The sequence below is a fragment of the Grus americana genome, chromosome 4, assembly GCF_028858705.1.
Source record: "Grus americana isolate bGruAme1 chromosome 4, bGruAme1.mat, whole genome shotgun sequence".
NCBI lineage: Eukaryota > Metazoa > Chordata > Aves > Gruiformes > Gruidae > Grus > Grus americana.
The window spans coordinates 36,476,933-36,496,297 of record NC_072855.1 but is presented as its reverse complement, the minus strand read 5'-3'; the positions used below and the strand labels follow the sequence as shown (position 1 = coordinate 36,496,297).

Sequence of the window (19,365 nt, the reverse complement as noted above, 5' to 3'; positions counted from 1 at the left end):
TTAGTTAATGTTTGCAAAGTGCTTTTAAGGCAGAAAGCAGTCTATAAATGCTAATTATTAAATCAAAGGTTTATCTGACTTTATTACTAAACCACTAATAAAATAAGTTACATAGCTGTTGCAGGTTGGAAAAGGCACTTTTACTGTCTAAAAGATATAAAGGTTTTAATTAGCAAATGTTTTGAAAGCGCTTTGCTGAGGGAAAAAATGCTAACTGTTAATAAAGGTTCTCCCTAATGAAAACGGCTACAAAATATGAACTCCTGGATGCTACTGTAACTTCTGCATATATTATCTAAAGTTTTGTCCCATGACAACAATATTTTTATTTCAGGCACAATTTTTGTAATATTGATGAAAAAAATCGTAGTTATGTTTGTCAAATAAATGTTCAGATGCAGCAAGAGATTAAAGGTATCATTCTTACCAGAGAACAGCAAAACCTAATGTATTGTCAAATTATACATATATACACATACCATTACTTTTGCTATTTAACTTAAAGTTGTATTTCGCTAAGCTTCCAAGCTTCTGCTAATTTACAAGGTTCAGCTCTTCCAAACGCTCTACTGTACCTGCACATAAGTGACCTGTTATCTACATGTTATCTTAAAACCTAAGCATGCAAACAGATTTTAAACTTTTACGCAGAGGCAGTTAGAAAGACTGAATTCTGAAAGTGCCTCCAGCCTTCTGAAACACTGTGGATCTTTAGGTTTGCATACTTTCATCCTGCCAGGAGAAACATTTTGTTCACCTGTTTGCGACACTTGTTTCCTCTCTGGATTTAATAATATAAACCCAGGTATAATAATATGAACATGTTGATTTATTGATACGAGTATAATAATTAATGTATTAACATAATTGGTTCTGATTCATCCCCTTTCTACACACATTTTAGATATAAACTTGCTTTTAGAGCCTTCCAGAGTCATATTATTATTATTTCAAAATTATCAGATGGTAACCAGTATTTCTCAAGTGCCTAAGCTAGTTGTTTGAAAAGAAGTTTGAAAGTAGATCTTGATACGCTTAATACCTGTTGTAATGTCTGCCTGTGGCTGTAGAAAACATGAAACCTTGAGCAATAAGAAAAGTCCTATCAATCTGCTTTGCTGAGAGGCATGCCAGCATCCTCTCTACTTAAAGCTGTGCTGATGGTGGGAGGATGAGGATGCAATCAGCCAGGCCCGCTCAGTGAAGCAATGCAGCCTGGCTGCCAAGGCAGAAGCTGCCCGTGTCCAGGAGAAAAAAATACCTCGTGCTGTTCCTAGTGCTCCCAGCAGGAAGGAAAGGTCCAGGTGTTGCTCCTACAGAAACCAAAGGGCTCTGCTGCTTTCGGATGTCACAGACCAGTGGCTCCAAAAGGTCCCTCTCAAACACCCCTGGGGGAGGCAGTAGTATGTGTTCATTAATTTGAGCCATAAATCGCAATTTCATATGGCAGGAAAATGTCCAAAGATGATATGCTACAGGAAGGGGTTATGTCCATTTCTGTGCTCTTACTATAGCTCTTCCAGGCAGATGGGCAGAGTCAGAGCAGCAGCAGGAGTGATAAACCTTTATCACTGCACCAATTTGTCAAGCTGTCCCTGAAGAAAAGATGACTGAGATTTTTTGGAAAGGGGGCAGGGTTCAGGGCTGGGGACAGGAAGGGCCATCTAGGAATAGATGGGAAATGAAAAGTGTTCAGGCGACTTGTTAAAATGTCAAATGGGTCTTTAGCAGAAGAAACTCAAGATTACTGAATTTCTCTAAGCCCAGGGTTTTCTGAATATTTTCTTGGGTTGCAAACTTACCTTATAAAAGCATAATTATTATATCTTTACAAAACAATTCCAGGCTAATAAACAGATAGTCCAAATTATTTTGTAGTTAGTCTAAAATTACACATTGTGAAATAAAGTACCATGACGTAAAGCAAGAGCAGTAGTGCTGAAGTAAGGTCCTGAATGACATATTTGTTGCTACCATATCTATTAGCCCTTGTTTTTTAAAAATTATAGGAAACTGCATGGCCTTTCTGGAGAACGTTTATGGATTTTAAGATTAATGGATAGTATTAACATTATGCTACATTAATTAAATCAAAATGGATTCTGGTAAAATAAATGTATACATAAATCCTTGTTTGGAAAACCTTAAAATGTATGTCAACTCCCATAGATTAATTTTGATGGCATCAGAGTTCAAAAAGACAGGTCTACCTTCAGTCCTGTATTTTGACTTTGTGTAGTTTAGCTTTTCACATTCTGATATCACCAGTGGTACTGGTCCATTCACGGATGGTAACAACAGAATTAGAAATAATGGGGGGGAAAAAAAAAAAGCAGACATCCTTAAGAAATACTTCCATCTTGTAGCTGGGGAATAGGCACATTAAGCATTAATAAAATGCTTTAGAGGACGGTGGCCTTAGTCCTGGGAACCCCTGTCACAGAAGAACAGCTTAGGTCACAGTAGCAATCCTTGGACACAAGTCCCAGTGAGGTGCTGTGGCAGAAGGAGATAATCCAATTTATGGCCAAAAAACTGTGGAAACTATAGTAGAAGTGGATAGATGCCACATATCCCTATACTTGGCATTAGCGTGACTATGGCTGGGGAGTTAGTTCTATTTCTGCTATTTCAAACTGAAGAGAGACCTCCTTTAACTGGAGCGGAGTCAGAGAAGAGAAATTAAAGTGATTAAGGGACTGGAAAGTGAGCTCTATAGTGAAAACTTACCAAAGAGGAGATAAAGAAGTGATTTGATCATATTATGTACATTTGCAAAATAGAAATAGTCATTTCCACTTGTGCAAGATGAGATATAAACACATCTGATAAAATACAAGAGTGAAGAATTCTGACATGGAAACGTTTACCTCTTTTCTACAGCTATGCTTAATTCTGCTATGTATAGAGCACTAAAATTAAAATCCAATATTTGAAGAGGATGCAAAAATCACCTGCTTGACTCGCTTCAAATAAAAATTCAACAGTTACTAACATTCAGGTCTTTGGGTTTCCTGCAATCATTTGAAGGCAACCCCAACAATTATTTTTTCTATCTGGTTAGGTATTCCATTATCCTTGCTTACTTTAGTAATGTAGTTTTCTTCCTACCTGCTATGAGCTTGCTTTCAGGAAAGTCTGCTCCTGTGACTTGTGCCAGAACAATTTGCTTATACAGGTACACAGATTAAAAATACAAATAAGCCTAGCTACACATTGAGACAATCTCACATCTCAGAAATTGTGTGTAACAGTCCATGTAGATTATATCCCCGTGCTGGTGAGGAAAAGCAAGGCTTTGCAGAGGTGAAGAAGCCCTGTCATACCCCCTAACTGACACTGTTTGCCCTGTACTCGGCTAGATAGCATTTGGAATAGGGGATCATGTGAAGACTTTAAATCATTGGACTAACAGGACTTCACTTGGTGCTGCAAAAGTTATCAACTGTCAAGTAAAGCAGCAGAGAAAACATAAAGTTTTGACATGCTCATTACAGATTGTCTTTCATCCATTGTTTGGCTTTGGGGGTTTTTGCTGCTTCTTAGTTTTCTGCAGGTCCTTTAGTTCAGCATTGGACATTGTTTCAAAAACTATGACATGACAAGACATCTTAATAATTCTGTCATGATGATTTGGTGTATTTGAACATATGAATCCTCTGTAAATAAAGTGAAGGGATATGAAAGAGAATTTTTGCTCTGCAAGTCTGGTTTAAGGCCTTTGATTTTACCTTGATTTGGAAATGTCATGGTTCACTGCAAGCTCACCAGAGTGAGTTTAATGGATTAGAATATGTTATTAAAATGAGATTGCTGGAGAAGTGTATTCCACAGATGTGGAATACTGAGAAGGGAGATTAAACAACATGAGTGGCGAAAGGCCTCCACTGCATTAAAAGGCAGTATACACTACTTTTTCTTTCTTGCCTTACAGGATAAAGGGCAGGAGGAGGTTCACTACAGCAAAGTTTTTTTCTATTTTCAGCTTCTCTTCATTGACGTTGATAACATCAAAAAATCTCTTAAAGATACATACAGAAAACCATAAATCTTTCATGTGGTGTTATGGACACAAAATGTGCATATATGTGCTTTTGAGCTTTTTTTTTATGTTCTTTTTGAGATTTTTTTTCTGAAACATGAAGTTGAGCCCAGGAAGAAGGGAGGGGTTGGGGGAAGGTGTTCTAAGATTTGGGTTTAGATCTCATTACCCTACTCTGATTTGATTGGTAATAAATTAAATTCATTTTCCCAAGTTGAGTTCGTTTTACCCGTGATGGTAATTGGTGAGTGCCCTTATCTTGACCCACGAGCCTTTCATTATATTTTCTCTTTGGTAGGCACCTGCCATCCAGCCAGGGTCAACCCACCACAGCGTAACTTGACAACGGCTCTTTCCCTGCAACTAGTGTAGAAGGCACATCGATTCCAGGGGTGATGATGGCCCTCAACCTCCAGTTGCTGCTTCTTCTTCTTTCAGCTCTCACCAGATGGAGCTGCTGATGTGGCTATTGGTGTTGTTTCAAGGCCACCCAAGGACATGCAGCATATTCACCTCCGCTCAGAGTCCCTCCTGAGCAGAATCCAGGGGTGAGCACTCCTGTTTTGGCTTTGAGCCTATTTTGCTGTCTCACAGGAGTGGGATGGTTTGAGTGGCAACCCCAGCCACTGACTTGAACAGCAGCTGTCATCGTTGGCAGCGTGATCCTTTGCTGGCTATTCACAGCAACAGGTATGGAGGTGACTACAGCCAGACAAGACCATTCCAAGGAGTGGGGGCTGTTCCGGATGTTCCGGAGAAGGGAGCAGCATGGTTAATACAGGTATGACAGCACACACTGGGGAGCGCAGCATGGAGACACACCAGCTGCGTGGAGTAAGTCAGATCCATCAGCGTTCACTCTGCTGTGGCCCTGGCCCTGGCAGATCAGAGCTGATGGCTGCAGAGCATTAGGGAGGGCAGGTGCAAGAAGAAAGGAGGTAGGAAGGGAAAGACAAGGAAAAGAGCAGGAGCCAGCACCTGCCACAGAAGAAGGTGACAGTACCTTTCCTGCCCCCACCCCCACCAGTGATATATCAAAAATCACCATGAATCTTGATTTAAGTATATGGGGTGAAACTAGATGGAAGCTGTAGAACAACTAACCCTTGTTGTGCTAGATTTTGAAGATACACTCCACTCTATTTCCTCTGGTTGAAAGGCCTAATTCTGCAATCTGAAAAAAAGCCCAAATGAATTGTTTCCGAGTTCCTGGAGTGGGAAGTAGGCTGACACATAAGAGTATTGTACTTCTTTCACATTTGTTATGTTCTGAAAAAAAGTATCAATGGTTAAGTAATCAGAGTGTTTCTGAGCTAGCGTTTGAAAACACCATTTTTCTTCTTCATATAAACAAACACTTTTATTTGTTTTTATTATTGAAAGGTGGCATATTGAGTTGTACAAACATATATTAATGCTTCCATAGAAGAATCAAGGTCTTTTGTGAGTGATGACGTCCACAATACCACTGAAGGCTGCAGAGACTGCAGTCCTGAGGAGGTTTCTCTCTTGTTCAGATTGTCTAGCGAGACTAAAGGGAGAGCAGCACTCATTCTCAACACCCGGCTGCTTGCTTACACGGGCACCTCTGGTCTAGAGTTAAAGAAGCAGTTTGCGGTGTAGTAGTTTGTTTTGGTATGTTTGAATTACATGGCATGCTTTTGTGCTCTTTAAAGATGTGGAGAAACAGCAAACGGGAATCTCATGAACTTCAACAAAGAGAAACGGCGATGCCCTGCACCTGGGGAGGAATAACCTCATGCACCAGTACACATTTCAAGCCAACTGGCTGGAAAGCAGCTTTGCAGAAAAAGACCTGGGGGTCCTGGTGGACAAAAAGCTGATCATGAGCCAGCAAAGTACCCTTGCAGCAAAGGCAGCCAGCTGCATCCTGGATTAGTAGTGTTGCTGAGGTGATCCTTGGTGATCGAGGGAAGTGATTCTTGCCCTCTACTCACCACTGGCGAGGCCACACCTGGAGTGCTGGGTCCAATTCTGGGCTTCCCCATACAAGGGACATGGACATGACGTACTGGAGAGAGTCCAACAAAGGCCCGCAAGGATGACTAAGGGACTGGAGCACCTCACATATGAGGGAAGGCTGAGAAAGCTGGGACTGTTCAGCCTGGAGAAGAGAAGGCTCAGCAGTATCTCATCAATGTATGTAAATACCTAAAGGGAAGGTGCAAACAAGATGGAGCCAGGGTCTTTTCAGTGGTGCCCAGTGACATTGCCAGGGGCAACAGGCACAAAATGAAACAAAGACGTTCCCTCTGAACACCAGGAAACACTTTTTTCCTGGGAGGGTGACCAAGAACCAGAGCAGATTGCCCCGAGAGGTTGTGGAATCTCTGTCCTTGGAGACACTAAAAAACTATCTGGATGTGGTCCTGGGCAACTGGCTTTAGGTGGCCCTGCTTAACCAGGGGGGTTGAACAAGATGACCTCCAGAGGTCCCGTCCAACCTCAACCATCCTGTGATTCTGTGATTCCTTTGGTATAAGCATCAGCTGTATATCCTTTGGCTTTACATTCACACCTTTACAGAACAGCTGATTATCAGCAACAGCTCTGACATTTCATAGTCTGAGGATTATGTTTTAATACTTAAATTCTGCAGACTTTGCCTAGCTTCAAATTATTGTCTTTGAATTATTGTTTAGTGTAATCTTTTTATGCTATTGGAGGTTGTTTCTTTATTAGTGTGTTTTATTTATGAACACACAAGTACAGCTAACTACAATTTATGCTTTTGCTGTGTTTCTCCACCAAGAAATTAAAAGGAGAGAGCTGTTGAAATACTGTCATGTGTCTCATCTGTGGACCTAAGTATTTCATAACATATGCTTGACCATATGGAATTGATAACTTTTATACATGACATTTTACCTGGAAATGAGATACTGAATAAAAGGAATTTTTGTATGAATTATAATCTTTTCCTTGCGATAAGAAAACTTACCCCAAGTATTTCTGAGACCACATATTGAAATAATAAAAATGATACAATGCAGTTCAACAGATTCAGCTCAGGAGCTGAAAGCATCCTATGTTCTAATTCCTATCCTATTTCATTTAGGTATTTTTTACTCCATCAAGTCACTTAACACATTTTTTTTATGTCCACTGCAAAGCAGACATAATAATATCATGCTGTGTTCTTTCATTTTTTTTTTCAGTCCTCCAAAAAGTGCACACATTGGGATTGTGGGTTTTGGATAACTGGACTAGAATGAAAATTACCATGCAATGATTCATACAATTTAGCAACATCTCTAGCAGTCTAGCAGTACGAAATCTTGGTATTGATGCATTAGTCCTATTTTTGCTATAAATGCACGGGTTCAGATTTTATTTTTGCAGCATGGTTTTTAGCCTCAGCTAGAATAAGATAGGATTGAGGTTCCTTTGTTGTTGGCTAGGATAGATGTCAAAGTATTTTGCATTCATGCAAAGAAACTGTACTTTTTTGAGGGGAAAGAAAAGATGGAAAGTGGGTGAAAGAGAAAAGCAGCTTTTTTTTCTTTTCATGTTATAGTTTGGCACATTTGTACCTGTTTTGTGTTTCAAATAAGATTTTTCATTTGTTAAAAGAAAGGTTCCCTAAGCCTCTCTATCAGAGGATCTTTTTTTTTTTTAAATGCAGGTGTGAAATACTCAGTCAATTAGTCCAGTCTACTTCATTTACTGCATTGTGTTTCTGAAAGTACATGGATGATACAGAAAAGAAAGGTACTTCAGGATGTTGTTGCTAGTACATTTCCTTTTGTATTTCATCTGTTGCTCCCTTAGATACAACACAGCAGATGTACATTAAGTCCTTTCTTGCGGCTGTGGTGGGAGCACTTACTCCTTGCACTAGTAGAGAGGGACTGTTAAAAGCATTAGCTCTGTAAACCTGTGTACTTGTGTACTACTTGATGGAGTATTTTAAATACTTGAAGAAATTAATCGCTCTTCTCCACCAAAGGAGCTGCTATTGAGAAACTCCTTCATTCTTCCCTCCCTACTGATGAGCAGAAACCCTCTATTGCTGGCCTACTTCTGTCTTACATGCAGCCAAAAGAGAAGACCAGGCTCTTGGGAACCTTCTTGGCTGACCAGGCATGCTTTTGTGGTTCTCCAAAGTCATTAGACACCACTGAATAGATGCTGCAATTCCACAGATATAATGAAAAGTAGGAAAGTTAAATTTATGTCTACAAGTATCAGAGATATATTAAAAATTACAGGGAGACTGTTTCTATGGAAGATGTAACATCAAGACAACATACCAAGACTGCATCAAGATATTCTGTGGGAATATGCCTCAGAGGCTAATTTGGACCTCATCGACCCTCGGGTTTTTGGAACAACCAAAATTCTCCGTCTTCTTTTTCCTTTGTCCACAGAAATATCAGCAGTATGAATCAGAGTTAACAGAATAAAATGCAAAGTGAGTTTAATGAGTGGTTTGGGGTCAGTCTGAGAAGATGTTACCATGAAAACATTACTCACATTTCCATAGTTAGGTTTGAGGCAAAGCTCTTACCACATCATTTCCACTCTACCCTAAACTTTTAATCAGACTAACAATCAGTTAAAATTGTTCTGTGCACTTATTTTCAGATTTATAGGATTAAAATTATGTCTGTAAGGACTTTAAATGTGTAATTGGTCATTACTTTCTCCTATGCATGCCTGAAGGCAAAAATAAGGCAAAAAATCGGAGCTGGGGGGAAGCTAGTTATATTAATTTGAAGCAGAACCTGGTATGGTCTTTTTCACTGATAGTCTGGGAAGTCTTTGTAGGACATCCTATTTTAGCAGCAAGCTGTCCAATTGAATATCAGTGGGAAGAGCTTGGAGTAAAGAGAAAAGCTGAATGAGCATAAACCTTATCAAAGCTGTTCTCTGGCTCCATCACTTCTGCAGAGCTTCATCATAAATTCAACCAGAAACAATATAATTCAAAGATCTCTTACTCTCAAACGTATGCATGCATCAGAAGCTGACAATAGTATAAGTAGCACTCCTCCTCCTTTCCTTTCTCATGCACGTACACTGTTTTTCTTTACAAGCACTTTTTAAACCCTTTTTAAAACTAAAAATCTCACAGCATAAAGAAGTCCTATTTTTTGGTGGCTTTTTTTTAATGGAAAATATAGCTGTCATAAAATTCACTGTTGTTAAATAAATAAATAAATATTTATAATGCTGAAAATACTACTATTTTTTAGAGTTCTACAGTAGCTATATGTGAGGGAAGTCAGATTTGTCCATATTTGGACAACAATAAACACTGTTTAAGTGTCTGAAGAAATCCAACATAACCAATATATATTTTCAAACATTTTTGTCAGATGTTTTTAGAAATTAATTCTGTCACAACACTTCATAATTCATTCTGCACCCAAATTCTGTTTGAAAGCAGTGGAGGTTGAACTATGTAGATTTTCAGGGAGACAGCTGTGGCTTTTGATTCAGAGCCATTTGTGGATAGTACAAGTTAGAGTTGTAACAGCTGTAAATTTCTTCAGGGATGTCACTCTAGTGGATCACCAAGTTAAGGGAGTCTCTTGTTACGGAAGGACAGGGTACAAACATGCCTTTTTTGATCACAGTCAGTCCCAAGAACAGATTTACTGTGAAAAAAGAAGCAAGCAGAGAGTATCAGGAGATTAACTAGACTAGTACAGGCTGCAGTAGGGTGTGCTTCTTGTTATGGGACAGGGCACAACCATTTGCCTTTGCAGACCCCCTTTCTGGATTCAGCCACTTCCACACTTGTGTTTCAAATTTTCACCTAAACGTTTTTTCTCCTAGCTGATAACATTAAGTAGAAAGGACACAAAATAGTTATGATTTTAACTCATTCCTTTAACCATGTACTACTTATAACGTGAACTTCTACAGACCAGTTAAAAAATGCATATACAAAGAAAAAAAGAGAGGAACAATTAGCTCCTTTTTGTTGAGCATATCTTTTTATTTATCATACTTACTGATAAATACTTAAGTCATGCCATAGCTACATTGTTCCGTGCTTTTGGACAACTGCTTCATATGCACCCTTCTGTGTTTTGAATAAAGCATGCTTACATCTTCTGAACTATGCTGTCTTATGCAATTAAGCCAAACAATCTGTGGTATGCTGTCAGCTGACAGCGTCAGCACAAAATGCTAGGCAGGTTATCAGTTGAGATGTAGGAGGTATACTTGCAAAACTACTTTTGGTTAGAATTTATAGCATATTTTAGGCTAAAAAGAATCATTATTAACATCTGTTCTGCCTTCCTGTATTAGACATATGAAAAAATACTAAAGTATAGTGGAAGAAATTATCTCCTACCAGTTCAAACTGCAAAAGAGCAAAAACCAAGAGGATAATTGGATTCTGTTTCGTACAACTGCAGTCCTTCAAAGCTAAATGTTCTCACTGGTAATATTAAAGGTCTGGCATTTATTTACACAAATATTACCTTACTTTTTGTCAGTCTGACTTCAAATATTGTCATTCCTAAGTAGCCTTAAACTGGCATTCTGGACTGTAGACTCTAACTATAAATACAAACACAATGAAGTACTCAAACAATGGAAAACGGAGGGAGGAAGGGGAGAGCCTAACACTTACCATGCAACAGATTATATTTAAGTGTAAGTACATCTGTATATGCACACACAAGCATATATATAGAAATCAGATAATTATGCAATTAACTTAATATATTTATTTCAAAAAATTAAGAACTGCAATTTTGATCTATTTATGCAAATGAAGACATTGACCTTTTCTGATGAGAATTTTTACCCTGGTAAAGATGGTTGTAAATCAGATCCACATCCATGTGGGTCTCATCTGACCAATAAACAAAGATGTGGTTCTGACTGCCTTGGTGGTGACACAAGAGTTCGGTATTACCTCAGGTGTCATAATTAACTTCAGGGGAAGTACTGACATAAATGAGGTTTGATTTGTATCACAGATTGGTATTACAGATTTTTCTAATCTCATTCTGTTGTGTGGATTATTTAGAGAGTAGGAGTATAGGAGTGCTGCTGTATAACAGGCCTGCTTTTTCAGGATGAAGAAGGCTGTATCGTTATAAAAGCTCCCTGTTAATACCAAAGATAAGTAACTGGCAGCTAGTTTCAGAAAGAAAAGTATATCTTCTATAGCTTTTTATCAACTTACATAACAAAATGTCTTACTGATAACTCAAACTGAACTTTAAAAAGGAAAAGAAAATCCAATTTATCCTGCCCCACAACTGCCACATGGACTTTCTCACTGTAGGATGTCACCTATAAACAAGATTGTAAAATTACAGTAGACAATTTAAAAGTACACAAATGTAAAGTGCTTTTTTACAGTAATGGAAAACAAGACTGGACTTTATAAACCAAGCAGCTCATTGAAACTTAAATATTCTCAATGAAAATAAATGAGTCTGTCACTTTAGTAGGCAATGATTCTGTTGTTTTCCCTAAGTGGCTGAACTCTTACAGATAACCATAAGTTAGAATGGCTCAGTTTTTCTCCACTGTTAACCACCAGGGCTTTACTTCATGTGTGTAGCTTCACTGCACATTACCTTAATGCAATACATGTAAAATAAAATCTTCAAGATAGTCTGGAGCTCAACATACAGGTATTTTGGGGAGGCATATGAGCTATTTACAGAGATAGTGTTACAGAATAAAGTAAGTAGAATGATTAAAATAATAAAAGTCTTAGCTCTACCAGACTGGCAATTAGCTAAATTAAAATCATATCTTGTTGGTACTTTTTTCTATTTAGAAGCAGATAAAACAATGGAACTTAGATATCTCTAAATTAGTTACTGGAATGCCTGTCAGCTATATGGCCTCTGAAGTGGAATCCAAAAACTTGTTATGCACTGAACAAGTCCAGTACTTAGTACGTGTAAATTGTCTCAGAAGAATAAATCATAGAGCTGAATGCTAAAGATAACTATAACAGAGTAGATAACCATATTAAAAAACAAGGACAGCTCTGGGCCCCAGACTTCCTTTCCCACAAAAATTTTATTATTTTAAACCAGTAACTTGAAGTGAAAAGAAATAAAACATTCTAAGAAACAGGGACTAAAACTTGGGTTACCTAGAAGTCTTAGCCACTAAACTAAGGAGTCATATTCCCCCACAGGTGCTCTACTTCTGGTGCCAAATCTTGGGAATCAGATACACATGCAAATTAATAGAGCTCATTAGGTTACCTTCTATCAGCTGAACCATGGTAACCAGCCTGGAGTACTCTACTCCTGTAGCAAACGTGAGATAAACGCACGGTAATTCACACCTGGTTTCTATACTTAATGCGACTTAGCTTGCCTGCTTTTTAGGCCAGAACAATTCAGGCCACAAATGGGGTGTGTGCATGTATTCTCCACCGGTGCTTCTGTTAAAAAGAAAAAAAAAAAAAAAGCAGTAGGTTTATGTATTTCCAGGGTTAAAGAAGGGTTCCCTTTTTTATTTAAATTTTGAACTTGGGTATTTTAAATGTCAAGGTCCCTTCTAGGAACCCTTGAGCCTCGCTGGAGTTTAGCGAGAGTTCACAAGGATGTGAAGTAAGGGTAGCGAGACCTGAACGCAAGGGAAAGGAAACTCTCTCACACCGTCACGATTGACTGCATGGAGGTAGCGGTAAAACTGCCCCTTTTCCGCGACACATTCCCCGTGCCCCCCAAGACAGGACATCCCCCACGCCAAAGTCTCCTGCGCCACCTGATGCAGGGCCGGCAGCAAGTTCGCAGACAAAGGGACGCGCCGCCGGTCGGTCGCTGGGCCGGCAGCCCTCACGCCGGGGCGCCGCTTCCCTCGCCTCACCGCGCCACAGCCTTTTTCGCGCTGCTCTCCCCCGTGGTGGTGGTGGTGGTGGTGGTGGCGGCGGCGGCTGGGGGGGGGGGGGGGGGGGGGGAGATGTGCTCCTGTACCCTCACAGGTGCCCAAAAAAGTCGCGGGGACGTGGCCGGAGTGCTTAAGCGCTGAAGGCGCGGGGGCACCGGTGGTTGGCAGTCTGGCCCGCGAGGCCGCCGTTCCCCTCAGGTGGTTGTTTCCTACCGCCACACCAGCCGAGCCCCGGCGCGCCGCGGGCTAGAGCTCGTTTGGAGGCAGGAGGGGCACCCCCCTTGCCGCCTTCCCCCCCCCTCCTCCTGCCCCTGTCCTCCGGCCTGACGCGCGCGCTGCCCCGCTGGACGTTTTTCGTCCCGGATTCACGGCCCGGGCCTGCCCAGCCCGGCGGCGGCAGCGCCGGCAGGGTTAACCCTGAGGAATGCGGCGGGAGGAATGTGCATGCAGATGAGATGGATGCTAATCTCATGCTAATGAGCGGCGGCCGCGGCCGCCTGGGGCTCAGCCGGGCTCCCCGCGCCCAGACGGCAGCTGGGCTCCGCCGGCAACCCTGACCCGGGCTGCCGCGGCGCGGGCAAGGCGGCAGCCCAGGCATGGTGGACTGAGACCCGGCCGCGGAGGAGGGTTTTCCTAGGCTTCCGCGAGAGGCCCGCTGCGTGCTCCCCCCTCTCCAGTCCCCGTTCCCGGCCCCTTCCCCGTCCACCCGGCTCGGGTGGGGGCTTTTCCCGCTTCCCGTCTTTCTTTCTGTCCCTATGGAGCAGCTACCCCCGCCACCCGACCATGCCTAGGAAAGCGGGGAATGGGCAGCTCCCCTTACCCGATGGCTGGGAGGAGGCGAGGGATTACGACGGCAAAGTCTTCTATATCGACCACAACACCAAGCAGACCAGCTGGATCGACCCTCGGGACAGGTGGGTGCGCGGGCAGGGAGATGGCGAGGCCCGGGGCGGAGGGGTGGGTTCAGACCGGCGCTGCCGGGCCCCTCGCCGCTGGGACAGCTCCGGCGCGGAGGGACGGGACAGGGCGGCGTGGGGGGGAGGCGCTGGAGAGTGCTCCTCTCGGGACTGGCGAGCGGTAAGAGGGCAGGAGAAGACCCAGTTTGCAGCTGGGCACGCTGTGCCCTCCTTCCCATCAGCGTGGGTACAACCTGTTTTCAAGCCTGCTGCGAGAGTTGATATTGGGGGTGGGGAAGCCTGTAGAGTTCTTCCCGGAGGCGACGGGGGTCCCTGGCGTTTGGGGAGTTCCCGACAGGTACCGAAGTTTGCGAGTCTCTCCCGGACCAGAGGCGCTGGCTCTTCGCCATCCCTCTCCCCCGGGCGCCGCGGTGCGGGGCCGCCTCCCTCCCGGCGCAGCGTCCCGGACGCCTGTCCCTCCCGTGCCCTCCCCCCTCCAGCCCCTGGGACCGCCTGCCCCGCGGCCGGCCCGGCCCGTCCGTCCGGAGAGGTCTGCGCTGCTGGCAGAGAAGGAGCTGGGGCTGCAGGAGGCCTCGTGTGCTCGCTAGGCCTCAGCAAGCCCAAATCGTCTCAGCCCCCCGCCAGCCGGAGCCCGGAGTGTTTGCTGCCCTTTCCAGGTCTAAGCGCCGTAAATCGGCAAACCTCCTTTGAAAGCGCTTCAGTGAGCGAGGTAACCAGCTCAGAGGCTTCTCGCCCAGAAGTCATCAGGGCAGGTCTTTCTACTGGGGAGGGATTCAGCTCTTTGGGTAGGCTTCAATGGCTGTTTTTAATAGCTGGATGACAGACACCCAAGATGCGTATTGTAAAACGTATATTTTGTCCAAAGTGGTCCTGAAAAGTAATTAAAAACCAAAACTTTGTGTGTATTATAAAACACAATGTTGCTATTGAAAACAGTGCAGTCTAATTATCAAAAACTTTTAAAAGACATTGTAAATTTATGGCACAAGCTGCACTGAATTATATATGAAGGCATTGGTTTATATTTCTCTGGTGAAATTAGAAAAGGTAGTTGTGACAAAGCTTGATGGCTGTTAAGTTGCATAGGAAAAGTTTTGACAAGCATCATATGCTGTGTTAGGCCTACTTCTCTGTCCTACTTGCTATAGCAGCAAATTCCAGCAATGGAAAACTTAATACCTAAATTCCTTTGTGTTTCAAAGCATGTTAAATACCTTGTAAACATTAGAGAGGTGGTAAGGTATATAGGACAGTGTTATTTATTGCACCTGGCTTTCTTGGGTGATTTTCTTCTTTTTTTTTTTTACCGCAGACAATAAAAACTTCCATTTTTACTATCTCTAGATACAGTGGACTTGAAGTGTTGGACTTTTAATTTGTGTTTGCAAAGCAGAATACACGATTGTAAGATTGAGGTAAAGCAAAAAGTGACGTTGGTGTGTACTTGTTATAATACCACCTCATGAGTATACTAATTTAAAATTTTTTTTACACATTTTTGTAGTTCTGAAAAGTTCAAGAGTATTCATATTTGGTGGTAAAATTTGAGTCTTCACTCTCATTAACAGAGTAGACAGCTAAGTGAGTAATACTTGTGTGTAATACTATAGGGATAGGATAAATATTATTTCATTAATATCTTGATTACAAGTGAGAGGGAAATCAAGCCCTGAGACTTGATAGTTTGTAATGAGAACTAAGAAAGTAGAGACCTTTTTCAGAAAGAGTGGTGTTTGAAATAATTGTTAACCAATGTCAGTTATGCAAAACAAACAGATTTTGCTGTAGGTGCTTGAGAGAATCCATGCTTTAGTGTACATGGCTCAACTGTGAAGCTGAATTGCCTGCACAGAAGAGACTGACAAGTCCATTTAATGTGCAGGTTATAGTATTTGTATTTACAATATCCATATTTAAAGTCTGTATTTTTATTGATTACCTGGTTTGGAAAAGTGAATAAGAAATATGTGAAAGTCTTGTGATGACTTTGCTCTAGATGCCATTGTGTCTTCCAGGTATTATCTTAAATTGTCAAAATGAAGATAATGGATGCTACAGAAAGACTGAAAACACATTCCCTTGTTTGATGATACTTTAGGCCTTCTTCCCCCCCCCCCAACTGTTTTCTCTGATGGAGGTCATAAAGTTTTCATAAAGTACTTGTGGAATATTATAGTACATGGTCTCCTAAAATTTTTCATTGGTAAAGCAAGTGTAGAATAGTTAAGTTTTTACCAACAGTATTCCTTCTGCTGCTGTTACACTGCATTCCCTGGATGATTACACAGAAAAGTCACACTTGATGTTTTGAAATAATTTTTATCCTCTTTGATTTAGAAGATACAAATACTGAAGACTAGTGCTATGAGACATCAGCCATATGTCTGTGGGTTGCCAGGTGTGTTTGAGCACAATTAGGAACCTCTTTGTTCCTGGTTTAAAATATGCATGTCTAGAAATAAGCTGACACTTGAAAATACCATATTTCAAAGCTGCTTAGAAAATTCTGTGTGGGGTTGTTCGGGGGTTTTTTGATTTTTTTTTTTTTTAAACATAGCGATGCTTTTTCTTATGCATTTTTCTAGACTGTTCTGATAGTACATGTATTTGTTACTGCTTATGTGGTGCAGGTCTGTTAATATAATGATACCCTTGTGTACAGCTGTGAAGAAAACCTCACATCAGCTTCAAGCTCAGGGCTCAGTTTTCAGTTTTGTCCACTTCATTTATCTGAGTAATCCCATTGACATTAGAGGACCTCACACTTGTAAGGGCAAGAGTGACTTGGCTTGTTGTGTTTTAGAAGTGTTGTGGAAGCTATTTGAATTGCTCTGTTCTTCAGGAGATTTTAATGTTTTGCACTATTCAACAGTGATTTCTCTCTCCAACCACGTAGGGTACCACATTGATTTGTTTTGAAGACTGGTAGCCCAAAAGAGAGGGTATTTTAAGATACAAAGTCTGAGAAAGAGAAATGTAAAGGCAAGAATGTGGGAGCTGTAGTAACATTTTCACTTGCTAAATATATAGATGTTATTTCTTTGTTTATGACTCCTCCAAGCTACAGCAAACTGAGAACTCATTGATCTTGACAGTTCTTCTGAAACTAGTTTATTGTACAAAGGGAAATAGCCCAAAATATCAATTGTATCCTGCAACTACTTAACAAAGTTATAAAAAGACAACTATGGACTGAAGAGGACAAGCCAGATAAAAAGGTGAGAAAGGTTAGAGGAATTCATACTTCTCTTTGAAGTTCCCTTGAAACTCTTTCAAGTTCCTGGGATCCTGAGTTACAGTAAGGTGTTAGTGTGGTTTTTTTGGGGATTTTTTTCTGATAGACAGTTAAGAGGGGCTTGGGCTGGAGACAGAAGTTTGAAAAGGAAATTTTTTTTGTTTTTCCATCATTCAACACATTTGAAGTAGGCCTCGTGTTTGTTATATTCCTTAGTGGAACCAACAGAGTAGAGCACCGAGGAGGAGTGGAATAGGAGATAGGAATCTCAGTACCCTCAAATCTTCAGCAGTTGGATGATGTTTGGGTTTCTCACCAGGAATGCGGGGCTTCTCATATCTTGTTACTACATAGTAAATTGTTCATGCTCCACCACTGATCACCACTGACCCAAAACAGATATCTTTTTTTTTTTTTTATAGCTTGCCTATAGGTGATCTTTATGTAAATGTTTATCTGCACTCCTGTCAGAGTGGTAAGGAATGAGCTGCTAGGAAAACAAAACTGTCCTTTCTTTCTGCCCCCTTTTTACTTCTCTTTCCACTGAGGAGAAAAATCTGTTTAAAATATATTTGGATATTTGAAGTAGTACATAGTATACTTTTGCTAGAAGGTTTTTAGAGTACTTGCTAACTATATAACCAAGAAAGTGCTTGAGAAAGATTGGATGTGCAGAAACCAGAGAACTTTCTAAGTTAAGAGATTGTGAAGGAGTTTTCTTTGTGGTGATGTGGAGAGGGAATGCAGTTTCCATTGCTGCTTTCATCTTTTGGGGAGGTGAAAACACTACAAATTTTTTTTTTCATGGAATTCTGTAACTTGTGCAAGATTTGTCTGAATTAGAACCTTTATTAGGTTTCAGCAATTAAATATTGTGTGTCCTTTTCCCTTAGAAAGGAAGGACGCTTTGTTCCTTACTTTTTCACTGGAACTTGTTTTCTCTTGTCCTGTGAGCAGCAGAGGCTGTGAGGAGGGAAGATGCTGAGGTTGAAGTTACTCGAGCAGGGGGACTTTCGTCCTGTCTCTTTCCTGGGCACTAGGGTAGCTCAGGGTGCATAGTAGAGGGCTTCTGGTCACAGTGGAGACTCGGAGAAATAGGAGGCATATAAGATACTGTGCTGGTAAAAGTTAAAGGCAGCAAATAAGAGGCGAGCAGAAAAGGCAATAACATGATGGGAGGTATCATCAGAGGTTGGAAAATACATTTGAATCTATTCTTTTTTGCGTGGAAGTAAGCTGTGTTGTGACAGATGAGTGGAATACCTTTTTAGTATCTGAAGTGGCTGCTGTCTGAGGCAAGTACAGTTCTGTGTGAAATTGGGGATTGCAGGACTTCAGCTAAAATAGGAAAAAATTCTGAAATGTTAAAACTTCTGGGTAGGTGGGAGGGAACAAAATTTAGGCAAGCAATAGGAGTAGGATTCATCTGTCCTTTGAAGAATAATAATGTTTAATTGAAGTGTTAGTCATTATATTTTGAAAGGGATGGATCTTAATCTGGTTTAAGTGCAAATCTCAATATTGCTGATTTAAGGTTCAACTAGAGCAACTACCCGATAAATCCCTTCTTTAGGCTGCTGCTTGCCAAAAATGAATTTGATGCCAAATCATCACTGAAAGCTTCCCTTTCTCGTTCCCTTTCTATTTTCCCTTGCATCTTCTCTGTTTGCTAGTAGCTGAGGGGGGAGGGGGACTTTTATATAAGTTTTCCATGGCGTGGAGTTGTTAAATGATTGTCTCAAGATACCTTAGGAAATTCTGAGCTTAATAAGAAATAGTCACCTGCCTGTTTTGGAAAATGAGTAGAGGATCATTTCATGACACTCCAAGGTGTACAACCTGCAATAATCCTTTAGGGAGATAGGACAACGATTTTTTTTCCCAAAAAAGATCTTTTTCTGTCTTGTTTAATCCTGTAGTATCATTTGCTGGTTTTTATCCTAACTCCACATAATTTGTTCCTGTCTCCTTGTCTGCTCAGGAATGTGCATATTCCCTGTGAAACTGTCTGGTATCTCATTCTCGTTTCAGTGACAGGTTGGGAACTGCTTTTACTTAATTGATGTATATTTATTCAAAATAAAACCTGTGATGCAAGTACTGAACTCACAATGAGATGCTAGCTGTGTCTGAACTTCTGACACCTTCATTTGTTTATCCAATGTAAAGTAGAATTCTAATATTACAGTGCTAATATAGCTGTGATAGCATCAGACAGTGTTAAAATACATGGTGATGGTGTATGTGGGGTTTTTAACCAGTCTGTCATTCGCTTGGGGCTATGTGCTGTTGATTTTAGCATTAGTGAAAATGACTATGGT

The 19,365-nt window shown here is 41.2% G+C and overlaps 2 protein-coding genes across 3 annotated transcripts in view; one reads left to right on the top strand and one right to left on the bottom strand.

Annotated features, from left to right (window-relative positions):
* DCTD (dCMP deaminase) overlaps nucleotides 1-14,249 on the bottom strand; it is a 59,508-nt gene extending 45,259 nt beyond the window's left edge. Inside the window, exons 1-2 of one of the 2 annotated variants that reach the window (XM_054823623.1) lie at nucleotides 13,713-14,249; nucleotides 12,262-12,443 (exon numbers count right to left, since the gene is read on the bottom strand). In XM_054823623.1, the coding sequence (XP_054679598.1) occupies nucleotides 12,262-12,280 (19 nt within the window). In that variant the 5' untranslated portion in view covers nucleotides 12,281-12,443; nucleotides 13,713-14,249. The remainder of the gene's footprint in view (nucleotides 1-12,261; nucleotides 12,444-13,712) is intronic. The other variant, XM_054823624.1, reaches the window with a different exon arrangement.
* Nucleotides 13,301-19,365, top strand: part of WWC2 (WW and C2 domain containing 2) — a 105,012-nt gene continuing 98,947 nt past the window's right edge. Inside the window, exon 1 of the mRNA XM_054823622.1 lies at nucleotides 13,301-13,806. Within this exon, the coding sequence (XP_054679597.1) occupies nucleotides 13,676-13,806 (131 nt within the window). The 5' untranslated portion in view covers nucleotides 13,301-13,675. The remainder of the gene's footprint in view (nucleotides 13,807-19,365) is intronic.